Raw genomic sequence first — 20,440 nt, 5'->3', positions numbered from 1 at the left:
CAAAAACCCTGAAGAAGTGAGCGTTGCTCATGAAACATGTTGGTAATAAACAATAAAAGTGGTTAAAACGAAGTATTTTATTAATTTTTAATTAAAATGGTGCCACAAAATAAGTTTGCTGAGTTAGAAGAAGAAATAATTTTCCTCAGAACCTACGTTATATCTGGTAATGCTTTGCTTCACGTACTTTTTTCCAACGTTTCTATTTGACATATAATTGTCCTACACAGTCCTCAAATCATTGTTCTACACATTCACACTTAATTATTTTACAACCAAAGATTTGGAATTTAACAAAAACTTGTTTCTTTTTATCATTATCTATCACTCACGCTTTAACGGTTTGTGTATAATTATGAAACATTATTGTGTTATCATTTTATTAGGTTTTTAATTAGCTGTCAACAAAGTGATTTATGTAATGAATATGACATTACAATTGCCGTAATTAGTTTAAATAGCCATTCCGTCATTTTTCCTAGAGATTACTTCAAAATTTCTGGGAATTTACGGTTGGATGAATATTATATTATTAAGATTTTAACGGATCATAAGTTTTGATAGCTAATATTTTTATAAGTATAGTTTGACATACTCAACTACGCCGGCGACTGAAAGAGAAACTAACAAACATTTTTTTATGTTTGTTAATCTGTAATGGTATTAAGTAATTCTTATTAATGTTCTTGGAAGGACGAGTGCACTCTTTCTGAGCGCCACCACAGACTACGCCAATCAAATAACACTATCACCACTGCCGTGGTTGCCTGGATAGAGTCCCCCTTGATGGCCCTCTGGAAACGAGAGATCCAAATATCCTCCATAAAAGGCTGCTTGCTCACATTTTTGTGTTTATCTTTTTTTCAATATTATTTTTAAATATGGAATGTATTGCATTGCACTATCCCTGCATACATTCTGGAATAAACTTTTATTTTTCCAACTTTATGTCCGGGTTAAATCTTCCCCACAGGAAAAACTAAACCCTTCCACACACTTTTCCAAAAATGATCATCTAGTCAATCCGCATTATGCAAGTGCATAATAAGCATAATAAAAACAAAAACAACACGTCAAATCACCAGAGATCAAATGGGAAAATAATTCACCGACTCCAGATATTTTCATAACAGAGGGTTCGGCTCGGTAGAACTTCTTATTGGACCTATAAATCCTACTGATCTTTCGTAATCCTACATGTATTTAAAATGACTGATTTTTGCATTTTTATGTATAAATTCTTTGACAGATCTAATACCCCTAAATTTTGAATGAGAGAGCTAGGTATAATGCCAGTAGCCAAAATAACAAATGGTAATATTTTTATAGTCTGAGAATGCCAAATTCTTTTAATTTCATTTCCTAAATCTGTGTATTTTCTTAAATTTTCTTATTTTTCTTATTATTATTATTATTAGGTAGTAAAATACCATTGCAGATAATTTTGTTCATTCGAATGGTTAGTTGTGATTGACTTTTCAATCATACATTTTTTACATATTAGCACAGACCCGTATTATAATTAATGCAGGATTTGTAATGCTGAAAGTATCAACTAAATATTTTTCTCATTGTCCATGCCTTTCAAAAACAAATATTTTCAATTAACTTTTTTCTGACAAATTAGAGAGACAATCAGAGATTAAAACGCAGACCCTTGTAAAATCACAAAATCTGACTATTCTTGCCAATATTATGTCTAAGAAACTAAACAGAAGAAAAAATAAGAAATACTCATTTCAAATAATAAAATTAAGAAAATTTAATTTAAATTTAAATTATATTTGCTTATTTTATTTTAACGTGCTTATTACAGCATGATTACTTATCTTGTTCTTATCTAATTATCACATTTAGTTTGAACTTAAATAATCATTTTTTAGCATTGTAATCCAAAGAAAATGGGAACAAATACATTTTTTAAATTATTTTATTTAGTAGATAATATTGTATCTTTGTAGTTTTTAACAAAGGCATTTTTATGAAGAAATTAAAACGTCTATTCAAAACTCCATGTATTCCTTATGTTTATATTTTTATACCCTTACTAATGGACGTGTTTTAGATGTTGTGCTGCAGCTGAGGAACAACTGTTTACTCTAGATTAATTGTTTGTAGTCAGTTGTTTAGGGTTTAAAACGCGTTTATTAGTAAGGCCCAAAATCTTACATTATATTTTTTTAACTTTATACAAAAAAACTATAATGTATTGGTCACTATGAAGGAGGCAGTTGCCTAGTAAGGTGGTTCAATGTATCAAGGCTTTGTTAATTTGAATTAAATACAATGTATTTTATAAATATAAATTAATAAATAAATAAAACATCCTGCCAAATTAGAAATCATTAAAACGCACATTCGCAGGATGCGCAGACAAAACTCATTGTATTCTATTAAACTTTTAGTATATTCCTAATATAGCGGAAGCGATGATATATGTATAATGACTAAATGAGAAAATATCATAATTCTGCAGTCTCGTTTTTAACCGGATTTGTAAAGATTCTTAATAAATTAGCAAAAAAAATCACCAGTAAGTTTTCTCCGTGCCATTAAATTTTTCTTTCCCAGAGTTTTGACTTTTTTTATTTCTCTAAAAAGACCCCCACCCAGCAGCCCCAAAGATGACATAGACCATGATTTTTTGAGATTAAAATTATTTTTTTAAGTTCCGTATGCGTGGATTATAGTCCAGTCAGTGGGGGATAAAAAAGGGCTCCACCTTGCAAAAGGTTAGGTAGTAGCGATTTTCACATATGTTGTTAAGATTGGGACTCTAAAGAAAAAAAAAAGTTTTCGACTTTGGGGGGGTCGAGCTCGATCCGCCATCTTGGATTGAAGGTGCCAAAATTTGGTTTTTTCAAAATAATTATGAAGTGGTTGATTTTATAACCAAATTGTTGAAGGCAAACTTAAATACAACTAAATTACCTACATTTTTTGTAGATAGTTTTTTTTTGTAAGTCTTATAGGTAATGAGTTACAGCGGTTGAAAGAAGAAAATTTTGACAAAAAATTGTAAAATTCCAGTTTTTTTGATAAATTTTGTATGAACATATTACAAAATATCATTTTAACGTATTTCTACGTTACAATATACTTATATAGCATCATCCGTGTGCTCGATGACGTTGATTTGTTGTAGTGGGATCCTAGTCTACAGCTGACTTGGCAACACTGAGTCCTGGTTACAGGACGTTGCCTGGATGCTCATGTCTGCAGATGTTCTTTTCGATGAAACAATGCCAGTTCAAGTTTCACAAGAACGATTTTTAGCCAATGAAAATAACAAAATCCGTCTGATTTCGATGCTTACAAAGCAATTTATACAGGATGATTTTACAGTTAAGGCGATGCCATACGTAGTAATGCAAAATCATGTTTTTTTGGTTTGAAAATTTGGTCGCCTAGAAATGTTTCAGATGCTTGAATTAAATACTGCGAATAGAATACATCTTGGCCTTTGAAATAATCGAGTATTTTTTAGATAAGTCTTTTTATAAGCTTAAAGAAAAAATAATGTATACTATGAAAACTGCTTTAAAGTTCAAAATCTCCTACTTACGAACCCATTTTAGGTTATGATTTTATTGTATAATGTGGAAAATTAAATTATTTATAAAATGATCGAAAAAAAATTAAATATTTATGCCTGAACATCCACAAAATAAAATAAAAGGCACTTTTTGGCCATGTTTTTTTCTTGCATAAATCAAAACAGGCGGATGGTGTTAAGCGCGAATTTAAACCTTATCGCCATCTACGTAAGGGTTGTTATTGATAGCGGCTCAATTTAAAATATTACACGACGTAGTGCATCGCCTTAAGCAGGCTGAAGAAGATGCTGATGAGTTGATTGTCAATACTGAGATTTCCTTGTGTTCATCATATGACGCTGTTTTCATTATTGGCGAAGACGTTGATCTCCTAGTTCTGCTGACAGCATTAGCACCACCCAAAAGTAGTATATATCTTCGCAAACCCGGGAGAGGCTAAACTTTTGAAAGACTGTGTTTCGCGAATAGTGTGAAATACAAAGAGGCGGCTGAGAATATTCTGTTTCTTCATGCCTTTAGCGGCTGCGATACAACATCGTCCTTCTTCAACCAAGGAAAAACAAAATTTTGTTCGCTTGTGCAAAACGACACAAGACTCAATGCCATGATAGGAATCTTCAAACAACATGATGCAACACCAGAAGACATAGCAGTTGCAAGAACACGCTTTCTTGTTGCTTTGTACGGGGGTGACATGGATAAGGAAACCTTGGAAGAAGTCCGCTACAAACGTTTCGCAAAGTCGACAACAAAAAGCAAATTCAATCTTGCCTCTTTGCCACCAACGAACGACGCTGCACGGTACCATGCATTTAGAACGTACCATCAAGATCAAAAAGGTATGGAATCCAAAAAAATCCAGAAAACTGGGGCTGGAAACGTGACACCAACGGGCTTGTTCCAGTAAGAATGAAAAAGAAACCAGCACCAGAGAAATATGATTTAAGATTTTCACGGCCAAAAGTATTTTTGTTATTTGTTTTTGGGGTGTTATGCCGTGTTGCGCTAACTCCTTCTTTAGCCAACGTTTCGGACAGCATTGCAGTGTCCATCATCAGGGCAGATGTGTGGAAGGGCAGATACACATCTGCCCTGATGATGGACACTGCAATGCTGTCCGAAACGTTGGCTAAAGAAGGAGTTAGCGCAACACGGCATAACACCCCAAAAACAAATAACAAAAAAACAGCACCCGAGACTTTATTAAAATTTATTTCATGCAATTGTAAAAAAGGATGCGGCGTTGCATGTAGCTGCAGGAAAGCTGGATTGAAGTGTTCTATTGTATGTGGGTGCTGTAATGGTCAAACATGCCGAAATTCGCCAGAGGTTCACATCGATGTCGAGGACGAAGAAGAAGAGATTTTGTCAATGGAAGCCCAGAATCTCAGTATCACAGGCAATGCGTTAGATGATGACATTGATGACGAAGACTGATATTAAGTTACATAATTTATAGTAACATAATTCATAGTAATGTAACATAATTTCGAAATCTTCCATCGCTGGTATATCTGTGGAGTAGACCTACTGGGGATACCACAATAAATGTTCTCTACCTCATGGTGGTGTGGAAATGAGTTAACAAAATTATTATAATACCTGAGGGAGTATGGCTACTACCCGTGGCTCTATCCTACTGACTTTCTCTTGGGCATGCTCGGTATGAACCATCTACGGGTCAGAAGAGATGTGCATATTGTATCACACTTCTTCAAACTGATTCGTGGATGGTTTGAAAATCCGACTATCATGGAGAGTATTAGTCTCTATGTTCCTGATGGTTATCTCCGTCACCGACAGCATAGACTGTGCCATCTCCCGGCCTGCAGGACCAACTTGCCAATGGTCATGCCGGTGGGGAGAGCAGTCTTGCTGTTGAACAAAATTAATTCGGATATCGACATATTTAGCATCGGTGAAGCTGCCTTTAAAAAGCAAGCTCTATTGATGCTGGTATAGTTTATACACCGCTAACTATTATGTAATACCATTTTACAAATGTACTTAAAAACGAAATAAAATGTAATTTTGTAATGTTTTTAAAGGAATAAACAAATTGAATTGAATTGAATTGAATTGAAAAAAAATAATTAAGTAATGAATAACCCGAAAAAATTACAAAGTTGGGAATTTCATCATTTTTTAGAAAAATATTCACATTTCCGCCACTGTAACTCGTTATCTATTAGACTTACAAAAAAAAACTTCCTACAAAAAATGTAGGTAATTTAGTTTTCTTTAAGTTTGCCTTCAACAATTTGGTTGTAAAAACGACCACTTCACAATTATTTTGAAAAAAACAAATTTTGGCACCTTCAATCCAAGATGGCGGGTCGAGCTCGACCCTCCCAAGGTCGAAAACTTTTTTTTTTCCTTAGAGTCCCAATCTTAACAACATATATCAAAATCGCTACTACCTAACCTTTTGCAAGGTAAAACTCCCCACTGACTGGACTATTAATGAAAAAATGGCTTTTAAAAACATTCACCCCCCAATATTTTCCGAACCGTGACCGGATAACTCATCAGAATGACAACTCAAAACACCTTTAAAAAGTAATATAAAGTCGTGAAAAGTGATGAATTAAGAACTAAGTTACGTAGGTAAGGTTTTCAGGATAGTTTTTTCATCGCTTTTAATTACTTTATATCACTTTTTAAAAGTGTGTTGAATTGTATTTTTGTTGTATTGTCAATGTGTTAACATATTTAGTTTGCAATTTTAGCTTCGTCCGCATTTACAGTTTAACACCCTCGATCTGTTTTGTCGAGAGTTAATTTTGTCTAACTTTTTTTTAGCTAAGGTTGTTTTTCGAAAATTCCATTCTACTCCACGTGTCCATTGTTTTTTTCTCAAAGCTATCATGGAGTCTTTACGAACAATTTCACAACATCATTTGTAAGGTTGTTCAGTTGTACAAGTATGTAACTGGTGTAATGTGAGTTGCATGCTGACAATGGGAAGGTTGGTGCCTGAAATTGCTTAAGCATACAATATTCATAACACCAATCACTGAAATCATAGTTTTCCGTCGTTTTCCAGACGAGTATTTTTCCTAAAGCATTACGTGCCTATTTACGAGCGTATCAAATTATCAGTCATAAATTCTGCAGTAGATTTATATACTTACTAAAGAGATCGATACGTATGACTATATAGAGCGACTCTAATATGCTCTAATTTTCTTTGGCCTAACGCTATATGTATGTGTCAAGTGGTCAGTGGATATAACATTGCAGACACATCGCAACACGATATATTTTAATATATTATTCCATAAAAAAACCAGTTATTGTTATTTATAAACCACAGAACAACATACTATAATTTATACGGTTTTGATGCTTTTTACGTTAGAACAACTTATTTGTTCACAATTAATTCGAACTACGAGTACCTGCTTGAAGTTATAATTTTTAAAAAGTTGTCTGAGGTTTTTGTGTTAACGAATTAATTTGTTATGATTATATGAAGGCTCAAATTTTCCCGGGGACTTGGGGCCTCCCCGAATTCGGGGAATTTTTTAACACTGAAGGAAGAGGCGAGGGAAAGGGGGAGGGAAGATAATGATTGGGAAATACCTCTGAATACACAGGGTGTACCCAAAAGACTTTAACTAGCGATTCCAGAGCGCATTTGAAGTCAGAAATGTAGATGTCATTTTTTCGTCCGATGATATTCTTATTTAATTACGCCAAGAGTCAGAATAACAGAAGAGTATGTATGAGAAGATAATATATAAATAAAGTCTGGATTAAGCAAGGAGTTAGTGTCTGCCCAGACAATTGTGTGGCGGTTAAACCTCTCTGCCTACTACTGCGGGAAATGTAATGGTTAATTAATTCATTGATAGCGTTAATTCATTTTTATTGTTTTAATAAACCTATAAACAACAATTTTGAATCCGTAGTAATAACATTAAAATAATTTATTAACGCCATATTGGTCTTTTACATAACCATTATAAATTAAATTTAAAACAACAGTAAAACATAAATAAAATAAAGCATAAATACCTACAATATACTTGTTAAGTTATTATCACACTATATTATACGTCACTTCTTTTCTTACCGATGGTTAACACAATTTTATATTACATAAATATAAATATGTCACCCTTAGTACTAATTGGAAATGTTGCAAGGTGGTAGGGATGAAATAAGATGAAAGCAATAATTGAATAAAAAAATCAACTTTGTTCAAACTACTATTTAATAAACGTTGTTCAAACCATTATTCAACAAACTTTGTTCAAACAACTTTACAATAAACTTTGTTGAAACCACTATTCAATAAACTTTGCTAAAACCACTATTTATAAACTTTGTTCAAACCACTATTCAATAAACTTTGTTCAAACCACTATTCAATAAACTTTGTTTAAACCATTATTCAATAAGTTTTTTTCAAACCACCTTTTAATAAACATTATTCAAACTACTATTCAATAAATTTTGTTCGAACCACTATTCAATAAACTTTGTTCAAACCACTATTGAATAAAAAATTATCAACACGTTTAAAAACCGAAGTTTTCCTCTTCATATCCATATAATCAAAAGTATCAATTACTGAAGTAATGCATAAATGATTCAAGGGTAGAATTTAACTTGCCTTATGAAGTACCTACACGAAAATTTTCCTAGCCTAAATTTAACAATAATAATTAGGAAATAGGATCTTATTAGCGCAGGTGGTAGAACAGCGCCTGGGCAAGGTGCAGGATCTGTGTTCAAATCCCAGATGTGATCTTAACTTTATCTGTTTTCAAATACTCGTTTAAAAATCGTTAATATTATCTTAAATATTTAAATATTCAGGTCTTACTCATTAAATTATTGCAATAGTAAACGAAAATTTTCATCCTAGACGAAAATTAAAAAAAAAAAGTTTATCTACGTCACTATGTAGATTGCATTTAGTTCGAGTTGAATCTTGCGATCATACATAAATGTGCAGTGATAAAAATGAAGATAATATTGGTAGTTGTTTTCGGAGTATTAAACAGTTAAATATGACCGAAGGAAATAGTGTCCCATTAGCGCAGTTGGTAGAGCGGCGCCCCGGCAAGGCGATGGACCAGGGTTCACGTCCCAGATGTGACCGCATCTTTTCAAGTTTTCATTTAAAAACCGCTAATATTATCTTCAATATTTAAATAATAATTCTAAAAATTGACGTCAACTCAACACGATCTAACACCAAATTAACCACTCCGTCTAACTTTGTTATAAAATAACATATTGGTCACTCCTGCAAACACCAAGAGGAAAGAACAATAGGTTTAATGTATTAAATACTGATTGAGTGATATTTTATTGGTATTTTTATGTTCCAGATAACGCAGAAGGGAACGAATGGCCAACAATGGAAATGACACGATCATTAAGTGAGTTTAATATTAAATAATAACAAGTTACGATTGTAAAGGAAATGGGTTAGATATTTCTTTAGTAGATAGTTGATATTTTGGGTTGAAACACATATTTATGTTTGTGGACATTTACAAAAAAAAGTATTTTTTTAAATAATCAAATACGTTAACTAATAAACAAGTTAATTAGTAAATTACACATAACAAAAGGTTAATTACCAGTTTAAAAAAAGGAAAGAAAATAGAAATTTTAGAGTAACATTTTTCTTCACGTCACTTCAATTTAAAAAAAAAACTGCAGGTCTAGGATCCCTTCAAAAATAATAAGCACAAATATTTGTTTATGAAGTTCAAAAATGATCACACAAAATATCGGTAAGTGCGTACTACTACATTGACTAATAAATTTGGGGCTTGGGAATATGTGGCATTGAATAAAATAATTTTTAAAACGATGTTTCAGTTTACCTACTTGAAATCGGTGCCCCAAATAATTGTTGAAATGTATAGATAAACAAGTAAATAAAACATGTTAAAATTTACTTGACAACTTAAAGCAAATATTGAAAAGCGCTTACGCGAATGTTTCTGCGTAAGTGCTTAAATTCGAAGGCCATAGACACAGAGCAAATGCGATAATGTTCAGTTCTGAGTCTAGCAAAGCTATCGCTGCGCACAAGGGTAGTGAATTTTGGCCCTTAGTCTTAGACGGGTTGTTTTAGAGAATTTGAACGATTCATCAGATTTCAATGTTATTTCTCTAACCATAACTTGAATAGGACATTCACAGAATCCGAAAATGAACGTTAAATTTGATGAATTGTTCAAATTCTATGAAACAACCCATCTTTAGACTATGTCTTCAATGGATTCATTTAAAAGTAATGATAAATTCAGGAACAACTTTTTCTTTTTGAGTTATTTTGAAGGTTATACATATCAATGTAATATATCATTCTTTTTATTTAAAAATCTTAATGACACATATTATTAAATAATTAATCAATTTAAAGTATAATAGTAGTACAGAGTAATCAATAATGTTAACTAAAATAATTCATACAATTTTTTTTTATTTCATTCCTTTTGAGTTTTTAACGTTCTTCTTCTATAGAAGCTGGCGCTCGTGTCTAGAAGAGTGGTGAGCATCAAGATTAAGAATATTTAGGACGGGTTGTTTCGGAGAATTTGAACAATTCATCAAATTTCAACGTTCATTTTCGGGTTCTGTGAAAGACTTATACAAGTTCTGTTTTTATATCATTGCAGGCTAGTTGCTTGAAAAAACTGAAATAAAAACAGAACTTGAAAAAATCTTTCACAGAACTTAAAAATGAACGTTGAAATTTGATGAATTGTTCAGATTCTCCGAAACAACCCGTCCGTGTTTGTAATTATGAATATTAATATTTATAATTAATTAAAAAGATAGTTTCATCAATTTGGTATTTTTACATTGAACTTCTCTTCAATTAATTTTAATAGGTGTTTATCGTTTTCTATTGTTCTGATATTTTCGTGTAGGCTGTTGAAGTATTTTTTCCCTAGATATATGTAATGATGTTGAGCAAAAGTGGTGTTACATTTTTGTGCTGGAGATATATGTTTTTGACGGTGACCGGATAAATCATCAAAATGATAATTCATCACATCTTTAAAAGGTTATATAAAGTGATGGAAAGTGATGAAACAAAAACAATATTAACTTGGTTATGTAGATTAGGTTTAATTTTTTTCATCTTTTTTATTAACTTTATATCACTTTTTAAAGTTGTGTTGAATTGTCACTGTGTAGAGTTATCATGGAACCGTTTTTGACGAGTACGACTTTCAGTTAAAAAGCTGTGATTTTGTTTTTCTTTTATTATTTGAGTTAATATTTTTTTTGGACAAGATCATTAAATTTTAATACTTTAAACTCTTCAAAAATTAGGTGTGTTGGTTAATCTCCTGGTTTTTTAAATATTATTTTTATAATTAGACGTTGTAAAATTTCAACGGGGAGTAGATTTATTTTGTATGCAGCTCCCCAGCTGATTACAGCGTATTGGAGATTTGATTGTACTAAAGCGTGGTAGCCTGATGTTAGAATTTCCAATGAGAGAAAATTTCGAATTTTCAAAAATATATAGATAAATTTTCTTATTTTGTTGACGGTTTCGTAGATTTGATCTTTCCAGTTTAGGTTTTTGTCTATTATTATTCCTATTATTATAAGTATTTAATTTTATTGGAACAGTTTATTGTACAGTTTACATTAAACAGAACAATGGTTCCAATGGTTGAGTGGCTTAGGACACATGTCCCGGTTAGACAAGAGATCCTGAGTTCAATTCCTAGTTGTGACCGTTATCTTGGTATTTATTTTTCAAAAAAATCATAACAAAATAATATGTTCCCGATGATTGCACCGTTCGGAACAGACTTTATGTTGAGTTATAATGAGATATACCCATAGCTGTATTACACTAGTAAATGGATATACTATTATTTTACAAGCAATAATTGTTCGCCTGAAACACTCATCCACATTGAAAAATCTCCTGATAAAAGATACATGACGCCAACGGCCATCTCGACGCCATCTAGTGAGAGAGTTAGCACTTACAATGCCTTTCTCATATAAAATAAAGTTGGTTGTTTTCAGGTGAAAAATGTAACAAGCAGTAATTGTTGAATGAAACACTAGTATATATTGAATAATTTCGCGGGTAAGAGATAAGCCGCCATAGCTCAGTGGTCAGAGCTGTCGACCGGAAATCGAAGGGACACGGGTTCGAGTCCCGTTGGCGTCATGTATCTTTTATCAGGAGATTTTTCAATGTGGATGAGTGTTTCAGGCTAATAATTATTGCTTATAAAATAATTGTTACCCTTTGTGCTATGCATAAAAAATCTTGTCTTAAAAACATTAGTTTACCAAAAAAAATAATAATTAAATGGATATACTATAGATTTTAGCTTCCTTGTGCCTTCTGGAATACTCGCTGGACCGGGATTTCCATTGGTGGATATTTTTTACTATGAAGTTGTGCCGGGTGTTCATTCGTACCTGCTTATTTACTATTGCGTAGTTCAAACTGTTTAATATTAGAATCAAGTAGGTCTTTTTTGACGTAGTTATTCTTTGGGGGTAGAAAATCGCCACTGGTTTCTACAAAATAAGATAAAATTCTGGCCCTTGATATTTTTATATTAAAACGGAGCTTTTACATACAACCTTATTATTGTTAGACTTCCCGTAAACTATAACGCTGCTATACATATAAAAAATGTTAGCGGTTGCTTCGTTCCTTTCACATATTTATCTGTTTACACGCAGTGTTACACTAATGGTTCCAGAGCGGTCAAAATTCAAACAAAAGATCCACGTTAAGATTAAAACAACCTCATAGCAATTATTGAAAACATCCAGATTTTTTTAGCGAAGACTGTTTAAAAAAATCAAAAACTAATCCCTGTTGTTTTGGATCCAAAACATCTTGGATTTTAAATTTTATTTACAGGAGCCTCTAAAATGTTATAAGTTTTATAAATTCAAGATGAATTCTACGATAAAAGGTTTTAGAGGTGTTTACTACTTTTGCCTAATTTAACAAGCCGGAAGAAATCATTAATAAATTCTCAACTGTTTTTAATGCCATGGAATTCTTTAAAGACACGTTTACATTATGTTCTATAATTGCTTTGCCTAACAATTATTGAAAAGCTCTTAGGTTCCGCATGTTTATACAGAGAACGTTTATTGTTAGATATGATTTGTGATTTACATGGCGTTGTTGTCGTGATTTCTTTCTGGGGTTTTATTTGGTGAGACAAATCGTCAAATGCCGAGCACTTAACTTAAGCCGGCTATTACTTTGGACTGTTCCTGAAGTTTTGGGAAGACCCAAAACGCATCGAGCAGGCCCAATTACGTAGGCATTCGAAATCCATAAAATCACATTAATTTTAACAGAGAAGACAGGGCATAGTTTAGTAGTGATTGGTATCCGGTAAATGACAGCTACATCGAAACTAAATGCAGAAAACCACATTAATTTAATTAATCATTACACTGAAATACTGGCCCTGGAGGATTGACGCGTGCAATACGGTACCACTTCTGCATAAATACTTCGGATTCGTTCCTGAAGTCTTGGAAGGACCCAAAACGTATCGAGCACGCTTAATTATGGAGGCAATCGGCATCCATAGAAACCACAAACCCTTAAAAATAGACGCCACAGAAAAGACTACAAGCTATAAAACGTGGCTTTTCTAAATCGCTACAGTTACAGTAAAAAAATTCACAAAGTTCATGTTAATTTGAATTAACACTGGGGCTGAAAGGGTTTGAAACAGAGACGACGGGCAAGGCTTAAAAGTTCTCCGTATATGGTACTTGACGTCTACACCAAAACTAAACGCCGTAAACTACTTTAATTAAATAAATTATTATATGAAATGCTAACAACTTTTACATACATAAACACACACTTAACAACAATCTACATATGTGCCCTGATGATGAACACTGTAACGGTGTTCGAAAAATTGGCTAAAGGAGGAAGCGCAACGTGTCATAATATATCAAAAATAAATCGCGATAACGTACGTTCTTGTATTTATGTTCATACAAATGAATTTGATTTAAGGCAACCGGGATGGTGGGCTCGGCGCACGCGCATGGAGCGAAATCTGACGCTGCTCTCCTCTATTGCCCTCTCCCTCATTGTCTGCCTGGTCATCGTGTTGGCCATCATCGTCAGCTCGAGCAAATCTACTGATTATGGTGAGTTATTTCTACTTTTAACCTCTAAATTAACTTTTCTAGACAAATATTCAATATGATTTGACACGACCTAAATAAGTAAATTTATAATATTTGACGAAGTATTGAGAATTTTTTTTAATATTTTTAGTGACTTTTAGCTTATGCCATTAAGATGCAGTGAAGGGAAGTGTTGGGAAGAATATTGTCCAGTGCATGGGTATTTTTCTCTAAGTAAGAAACTGTCTCAGTTTTCGAATTTTAAATTTCTCTTGAAAGAATTGCCACCTCTTCTTTAGTTATAAACCCTCATTAGAAATGTGATAAGTATCTATTTTTATTTCTTTATCTGATCTTATTGCAGATTCAAGTTTACAAAGTGACGAGTCATACATCGGCGACAAATACCCTGGCAGAAAAGATAGCCGATTTGGTATTTGTCTTTCTCCGGGATGCGTATCAGCAGGTGAGATAAAAACATTATTCACTAAACAATTCGTTTTGGGAGGCGGATATAACCAGCACGTCTGCCATAGGTCACCCCAAATGGTTTGCAACCTTTGGTGAAATAGCAGGTGCCTGGCTACTTTGCTGGCACTTGGCTGGTGCCCGGGTTTATGGGGTGAAGACTATCTAGGTCTTGGCGGCGGCTCCGTCTACCCACTTAAGGTGTGGCGAACCGGATTTGGAGAGACTGGTTGAGGGAGATCTTTTTATCTCTCCAGTAGGCATCTCTCAACCCGTCACCTTGCACTACAGTAGGAGGGATAGATCATTCGTCCGCCACTCCTCCACAAACTGATCCCCAGATCCTACCCACCCTTCATACGTTTTTCCTTCCCAGATCTTCCTCTCCTTCCTTTCCTTAAAAAACCCTTCACCCAGCATTTTCGAAGATGATTATATTTTACATGGATAAATACAGAGAAAAATAGTACTTATTTACATATTGCCTTGTGACCATAGACTAAATTAGACTAGACACGGCATAATCATTTAAAAATAACCCCAACACAATTTTGGTTTGGTTCACGTGCACATTTATGAAAAGGCCCACGCAATGTGTCGCAATGCGAAATGGGCACTGTGTATTGCGTTTTACCTTTTGAGCTATGCTGGGCAAGTTCATTTTTTCTAACACAAATAACCCAGTTTCAAATATTTAAATTTGAATTATGTCCATATTACAACACCTCTGACAACAAATTCTCCGTGGTTTTGCTTACGAGTTTGAACGCTTGTACAAGGAGTTTAAACAGAGTTGGGTTGTTAAGTTCATCTCCATATTTATGACGTACGGTACGTGGCGTTATTTTTAAAATTAATTCAACTATACAGGGCTAATCTAGTCTTGTGACATATGATGCAGGTCTAATGTTATCGAATGCATTTACATTAGCCACAAAATAAATATAAAACGAAAAGAATGGAGAACGTTTAATTGCTTTCAATTGTGAATCGCCTTTAAATAAATCCCATTTAAATAAAATGAACATGTAAATTCACAAATTTTAAATGATGGAACACCCTTGAAGAGTGAAAGCCAGAAACATTCAAAAAATCAAAAGTTATACTAAAATGTTCTAAATATTTAAAAAAATCATTTTCAGCTTCAAACCTCCTAAAGCACATGAACTCCGACGCAGACCCTTGCGACGACTTCTATGACTTCGCTTGCGGTAACTTCATCAAGACGACCAAGATCCCTGACGACAAGGTGTCGGTGAACACATTCTCGGTCATCAATGATGAGCTGCAACTTCAACTGAGAAACCTACTGGAGGGGCAGGCCGAGGAAGATGAGCCCGGACCTTTTCAGCTGGCGAGGAACTTCTATAAATCATGCATGAATACATGTAGGTACCATTTATAACCGAAATCAATAGACAAATTTATGGAATTAGCCTTAGTGATTATGGGTGAAATTTGGCACCCTTCACAAATATTCTGAGGCAAGCTCTGGTAAGGTAGGGCGGGGCTAGTTATGATTTTGCTAATTTGACCCCTGACTCGAAACTCTCATAGATATTTTTGTTTTTTCAATTTATTAAGATAGCTTCATTATCTGGCTTTATAATGTTATTCATGAAATGATATAATACGTTGACCTTATGCAAGATATTTTAATTTTCACGCAGAAGGAGAAATGGTTCAACTTGCCTAATGGGTGGGGTTAGTTGAACCACCCCACGGGGCTTGTTGAACAATATAGTGTCATATATTTAGTATCATTCACACTCATGGTTTAATAAAACAAATTAAGATATTAAAGTAAATTTATTGAAAGAATACAGAATTAGGTAATAGAACGATTAGTTTATCGAAAAAAACCAAGTATAATAAAACAGGGAAGTTTTCTTAGAATTATTTAATTGATAAAATCGGCAAATATACATTGGAATAGTTCCAGATGGGCGCTTTTGGTGTGCCCACTTTAGAAAGCTCTCTGAATAAATCTCATCACAAATGATGCAAGCATATTCTTCACAATTGTCGGATGATGAGTTTGACAACGTGAAGACTTTTTTCTTCTTGCCTTTTTTTTTGCCTTATCTGTTCCTGTATTTTGCTTCTTATAATTGCTTTTGGGCAATATAATCCTTTTCAGGAGTTTCTGTCAAAATAGCTGCTCTTCTTTTCTTCCTCGCTGTTTGCAGCTGTTTTCTGGGCCCTGCCTTTGGAAATGGTCTAACGGTCTTGGGTGAAAAGTAAACGCCACTTCTAGATGTAGATGCTACAGTATTGTTGTTGAAATTGGGAGAAATACTATCTTTGCCTGTTGTCGGTATTTTTTTTTATTTTTATATTGAATACCTCACAAGAGTCCCAACTGCTCCCGTCTGGAGCCAGTGAGACTATGGCATCCCCAATTGGGGGATGTTGTGAGGCTGAAGGTAAGTGGGGAAGGGAAAGAGGAAGGTGGGGAAGTACCTGGCTATTCAGATCTAGTCACTAAACACGGCTAAAGCCATTTGGAGCAACGTTTCAATTCTGAATGGTGGTCTTACACCAGGGCGATACTGGTAGTATCTTCCACTCTGGAACGTGCCGCAAATATACTATATATTATTTTAATTAATTAATTGTGAAATAACACAAATTAATCAAATAAAATTTATTTGCGCACGCCGGGTTCGAACCCGCGACCTTCGGAATGGCAGTCCAATGCGTTACCACTGGACTATGCCGGCCGTCATATATACCTTGTACGCATCTTGAAAGTAAAAAAAAATCGGTATTATTGATGTGTTGACGATGAAATGAATGCACTACGTATAAAATTACAGTAAGGAATCTGAATGTGGCAAGTTGAACCAAATGGTTCAATTAGCCTCACCCATGTTTTATTACAAATTTCATCGGATAACTCATATACCACTAAATGTATTACAATTTTACAATTGACAAGATACAGTTAAGTTAACACCAATTTCAAATTGACTTACCTTGACTTGGTACCTTTTTCCTTGGTATCTATTTTTAAAAAAGCAGTCCATCGTCTTTTTTTACTTTTGAAGCAAAAATCACACAAAATCCCCGTGCACACGTTATGGATGCCATGTGCCTAATGAATGCTTGGTGGCGCGGTCCCCACACTTCTAGCTTGCTAGAACATGTTCAGCATTCTTCGTAAGTCTTTCGGCTCCGAAGATATTGGCGTGGCCCAACTAGCTCCTTGGTTCAACTAGCCCCGCCCAACCCTACATTGCTATGCCTCTCCGGTTCATAGGTCTTTTTATAAAGCTTTTATCCTTTTTCAAGCAGTATGTTCGCCCCATCCTGGTTTGTATTTTAGTCGCTTCTTTGGGATGCTAATCAGGATACGTGTTTTAAAAAGCTTTTCAATTTTTCACATTTCAGAGTCGAGTCACTTCGAAGGTTGGCGATTACTAATCTTTTTTGTTGAGGAATCCTGCCTTGGTTGTTAATTGATGCATTTTTATCTTCAATATTTGTCTAATCAGATGTATAGTAGGTAGTATAAGTACCCTATCTAGTGTGTCATAAAGGGCCATAATTTGTTTTGTTATTTTTAGTTACTAAACCCACTTCATTGTTTTTCAACTAAATTAGATAGCTGTAAGAAATAGGAATACCCTTACGGTAAATCTTTGGGAATGTTTTTTAAATCTCACAATTAGGATTGTGACCCAAAACCCTGTAATATTCCAGCTGAGATCGAGAAAGATGGCATCACCCCTCTGCTAGAGGTGGTCAAAGAGCTGGGCAAGTGGCCGGTGCTGGAGGGATCGCGCTGGACGGACTCGGACTACGACTGGATAGAGTCCATGTACAAGTTCTATAAGGTTGGGTACTCGACCAAGTACTTCGATTGCAGTATCGCTCCTGACATAAAGAATTCAACGCTAAGGATGATTACTGTGAGTAATGATAAAGTTATTCGCACTAACTTTCTTTTATACTAATTACCCTTCCGAAACGAATTAAATCAGATTTATTACAAAATTTCAAGTTTTTAGGCAAAATTTTGTAATATTAGTTTGCGCATAGTTCAAATCTAATTGGCAAATATATATATATGTGTACTGTTATTTTTGGAATTAGCCATTTAACACATATTTTTAGAGATTAATAGAACATAGCCCGCGCCAGTGCCAAGTGTATTGAAGAGGGACGGAAGACTCACCGGGTCTGGCGTGGTAAAGAGATTGTTAATGATGGTTGGGTACGTGATGGTTGATACATGCGTTTTGTTCCGAAGAAATCCAATAAATACGCTTTTAAATTCTGTGAAAAATAAAAATGTTATGTTTTCATCGAATGGTGGATCTTTTTATGACGAAAATAATATAATTAATTTACGTAAATCATTTGATTCCAGATAGACCAGCCCGGCCTGGGCTTAAACCGCGAATACCTGATCAAGGGAATGGATGACAAACTGGTGACGGCTTACTTTGAGTACATGGTGGACATTGCGGTGCTGCTGGGAGCTGATAAAACCTTTGCTAAGGCGGAACTGGCGGAGGCTTTGAACTTTGAGATGGCTATGGCCAATGTAAGCGGAATTTTTGATATTGTATTGTTTTAGTTAATTTTTTGATTTCAAAACCATAATTTAAGTTATTTATAGTCATTTTAATAATACCTAGAATTGTTCTAAGTGCTAAAATAAAATACTGGAAAAATTAAATCAACTGTTCAGAATAATGATTAAGATTTTTTTAAAGGTCTAATAGTGAATCTAGAAAATAGCAGTTGAAATAACAGGATTGAGAGAAAACCTTATCGAATCTGTCAGATTTCTTAATCACTAATCATGTACAGTTATTCAAGATTTTGGTTGAAGTTCATCTGATCACAACAACAGTGTTTTGTTTCAATCATGTAATTTATTAACTCGTTTTGATAATTTCAGATTTCCTTACCTCAAGAAGAACGCCGTGATGCTAACGTGCTGTACCACGCATTTAGTATTGCTGAAATGAATGTTAAATACCCAAGGTAAACTGATGGTAAAAATAAATAGTCCTTACTTCTTTTCATACAACTGAACTACCTACATACAATACAAACATATTTAAATATAATATAACCATGATATTTGAGTATTCATTGAAATATCGTAAATTTTTTTTTCAGTTTGCCGTGGTTGGAGTTCTTGAACACAATATTATATCCTTACGCCAACGTTACCGAAAGTGACACAATTGTTCTCTACGTACCAAAATACTTGGAAGACATACTTGTAAGTATCTATAAGATTCTTCCAATAATCTGGTTACTTTTACTAAACTATGCCAGTGGCGGTTCTTCCCATCGATCAATTGGTGTTTGACCCCCCAAAATTATAAAAAACAATAATAATAAATTATGTGCATCAAAACAACTCGTCTTATTCTTAATTTATTTCTAATGTACCGCGAAACAGCAAAGATGCGAGCGGCGGCGGAGAGTGACGTGCAGTGACATCTGTTGTCTTTAATAGAAGCTTTCATTCTCAAAGTCCACAAGATTCGCTGGGTCGATTTAAAAAATTTCCCAACTTTGGCATCTTCTGTCCCTATGCGCGCCATAGAATAAAACGAGATAGCGCTTACGTCATGGCCGTGAGGGAGACAGCACGATAAATATTACATATTTTAAAGAGATAGTGACATAAACATTTAACGATTTTTCATTTTACATGCATATCGTGTGTGGGAAATTGGTTGTTTTTCAATTGATTCGCACCTAGTACCTTTGGGTACTGCAGACGGGTGTTTAAAAATCTTATTTTATTTACTTTAATGTTGTAAACAATTGCATTAAAACATAATTTCTTAAAAATAATTTGTCGTAAGTACATGAATTGTGTAGTTATTTCCAATTTAATATATATAAACATGATATTTATTTAGAGTCGAGAACTTATAAATTGTTGTAGATATTAATGTATGGGCATTTTTCACAATATCAAATAAAGATTAGTCATACATTTTTTTTCAAATGACCTACCACGCTTGGATCCCTAGAGCCGCCTATGTTCGACACACATGATTTTCTTTTCTGGCTTCAGATCTTATGATATTATTTTAAACAATTTGAGTTACTTATTTTTAGGCTCTAGTTAAGGAAGTACCAAAAAGGGTTCAAGCCAACTATGTAATGTGGCGAGCAGTAAAAGATTCAGTTTCGTATACAAATGAAAAACTAAGGCAGAGGCAGTTGGTGTACAGCGGAGTTCTAGCAGGAATCACGGCCCACGAGCCCAGGTGGAAAGAATGTGTTACCACTGTCAGTAACAG

The 20,440-nt window shown here is 34.1% G+C and overlaps 1 protein-coding gene across 1 annotated transcript in view; it reads left to right on the top strand.

Moving 5' to 3' along the window:
* Positions 1-20,440, top strand: part of LOC149412133 (neprilysin-2-like) — a 104,566-nt gene that overhangs the window by 65,307 nt on the left and 18,819 nt on the right. The window contains exons 2-10 of the mRNA XM_089646515.1: positions 8,903-8,953; positions 13,576-13,712; positions 14,056-14,157; positions 15,302-15,547; positions 17,865-18,073; positions 18,535-18,711; positions 19,072-19,157; positions 19,296-19,401; positions 20,256-20,440. Coding sequence (XP_089502641.1) covers positions 8,922-8,953; positions 13,576-13,712; positions 14,056-14,157; positions 15,302-15,547; positions 17,865-18,073; positions 18,535-18,711; positions 19,072-19,157; positions 19,296-19,401; positions 20,256-20,440 — 1,280 coding nt within the window. The 5' untranslated portion in view covers positions 8,903-8,921. The remainder of the gene's footprint in view (positions 1-8,902; positions 8,954-13,575; positions 13,713-14,055; positions 14,158-15,301; positions 15,548-17,864; positions 18,074-18,534; positions 18,712-19,071; positions 19,158-19,295; positions 19,402-20,255) is intronic.

The sequence above is a fragment of the Hesperophylax consimilis genome, chromosome 24 (assembly GCF_061612785.1).
Source record: "Hesperophylax consimilis isolate HC1 chromosome 24, BYU_Hcon_1.0, whole genome shotgun sequence".
Taxonomy (NCBI): Eukaryota; Metazoa; Arthropoda; class Insecta; order Trichoptera; family Limnephilidae; genus Hesperophylax; species Hesperophylax consimilis.
The sequence above is the reverse complement of the archived record's forward strand: the minus strand, read 5'-3'. Positions and strand labels throughout refer to the sequence as shown.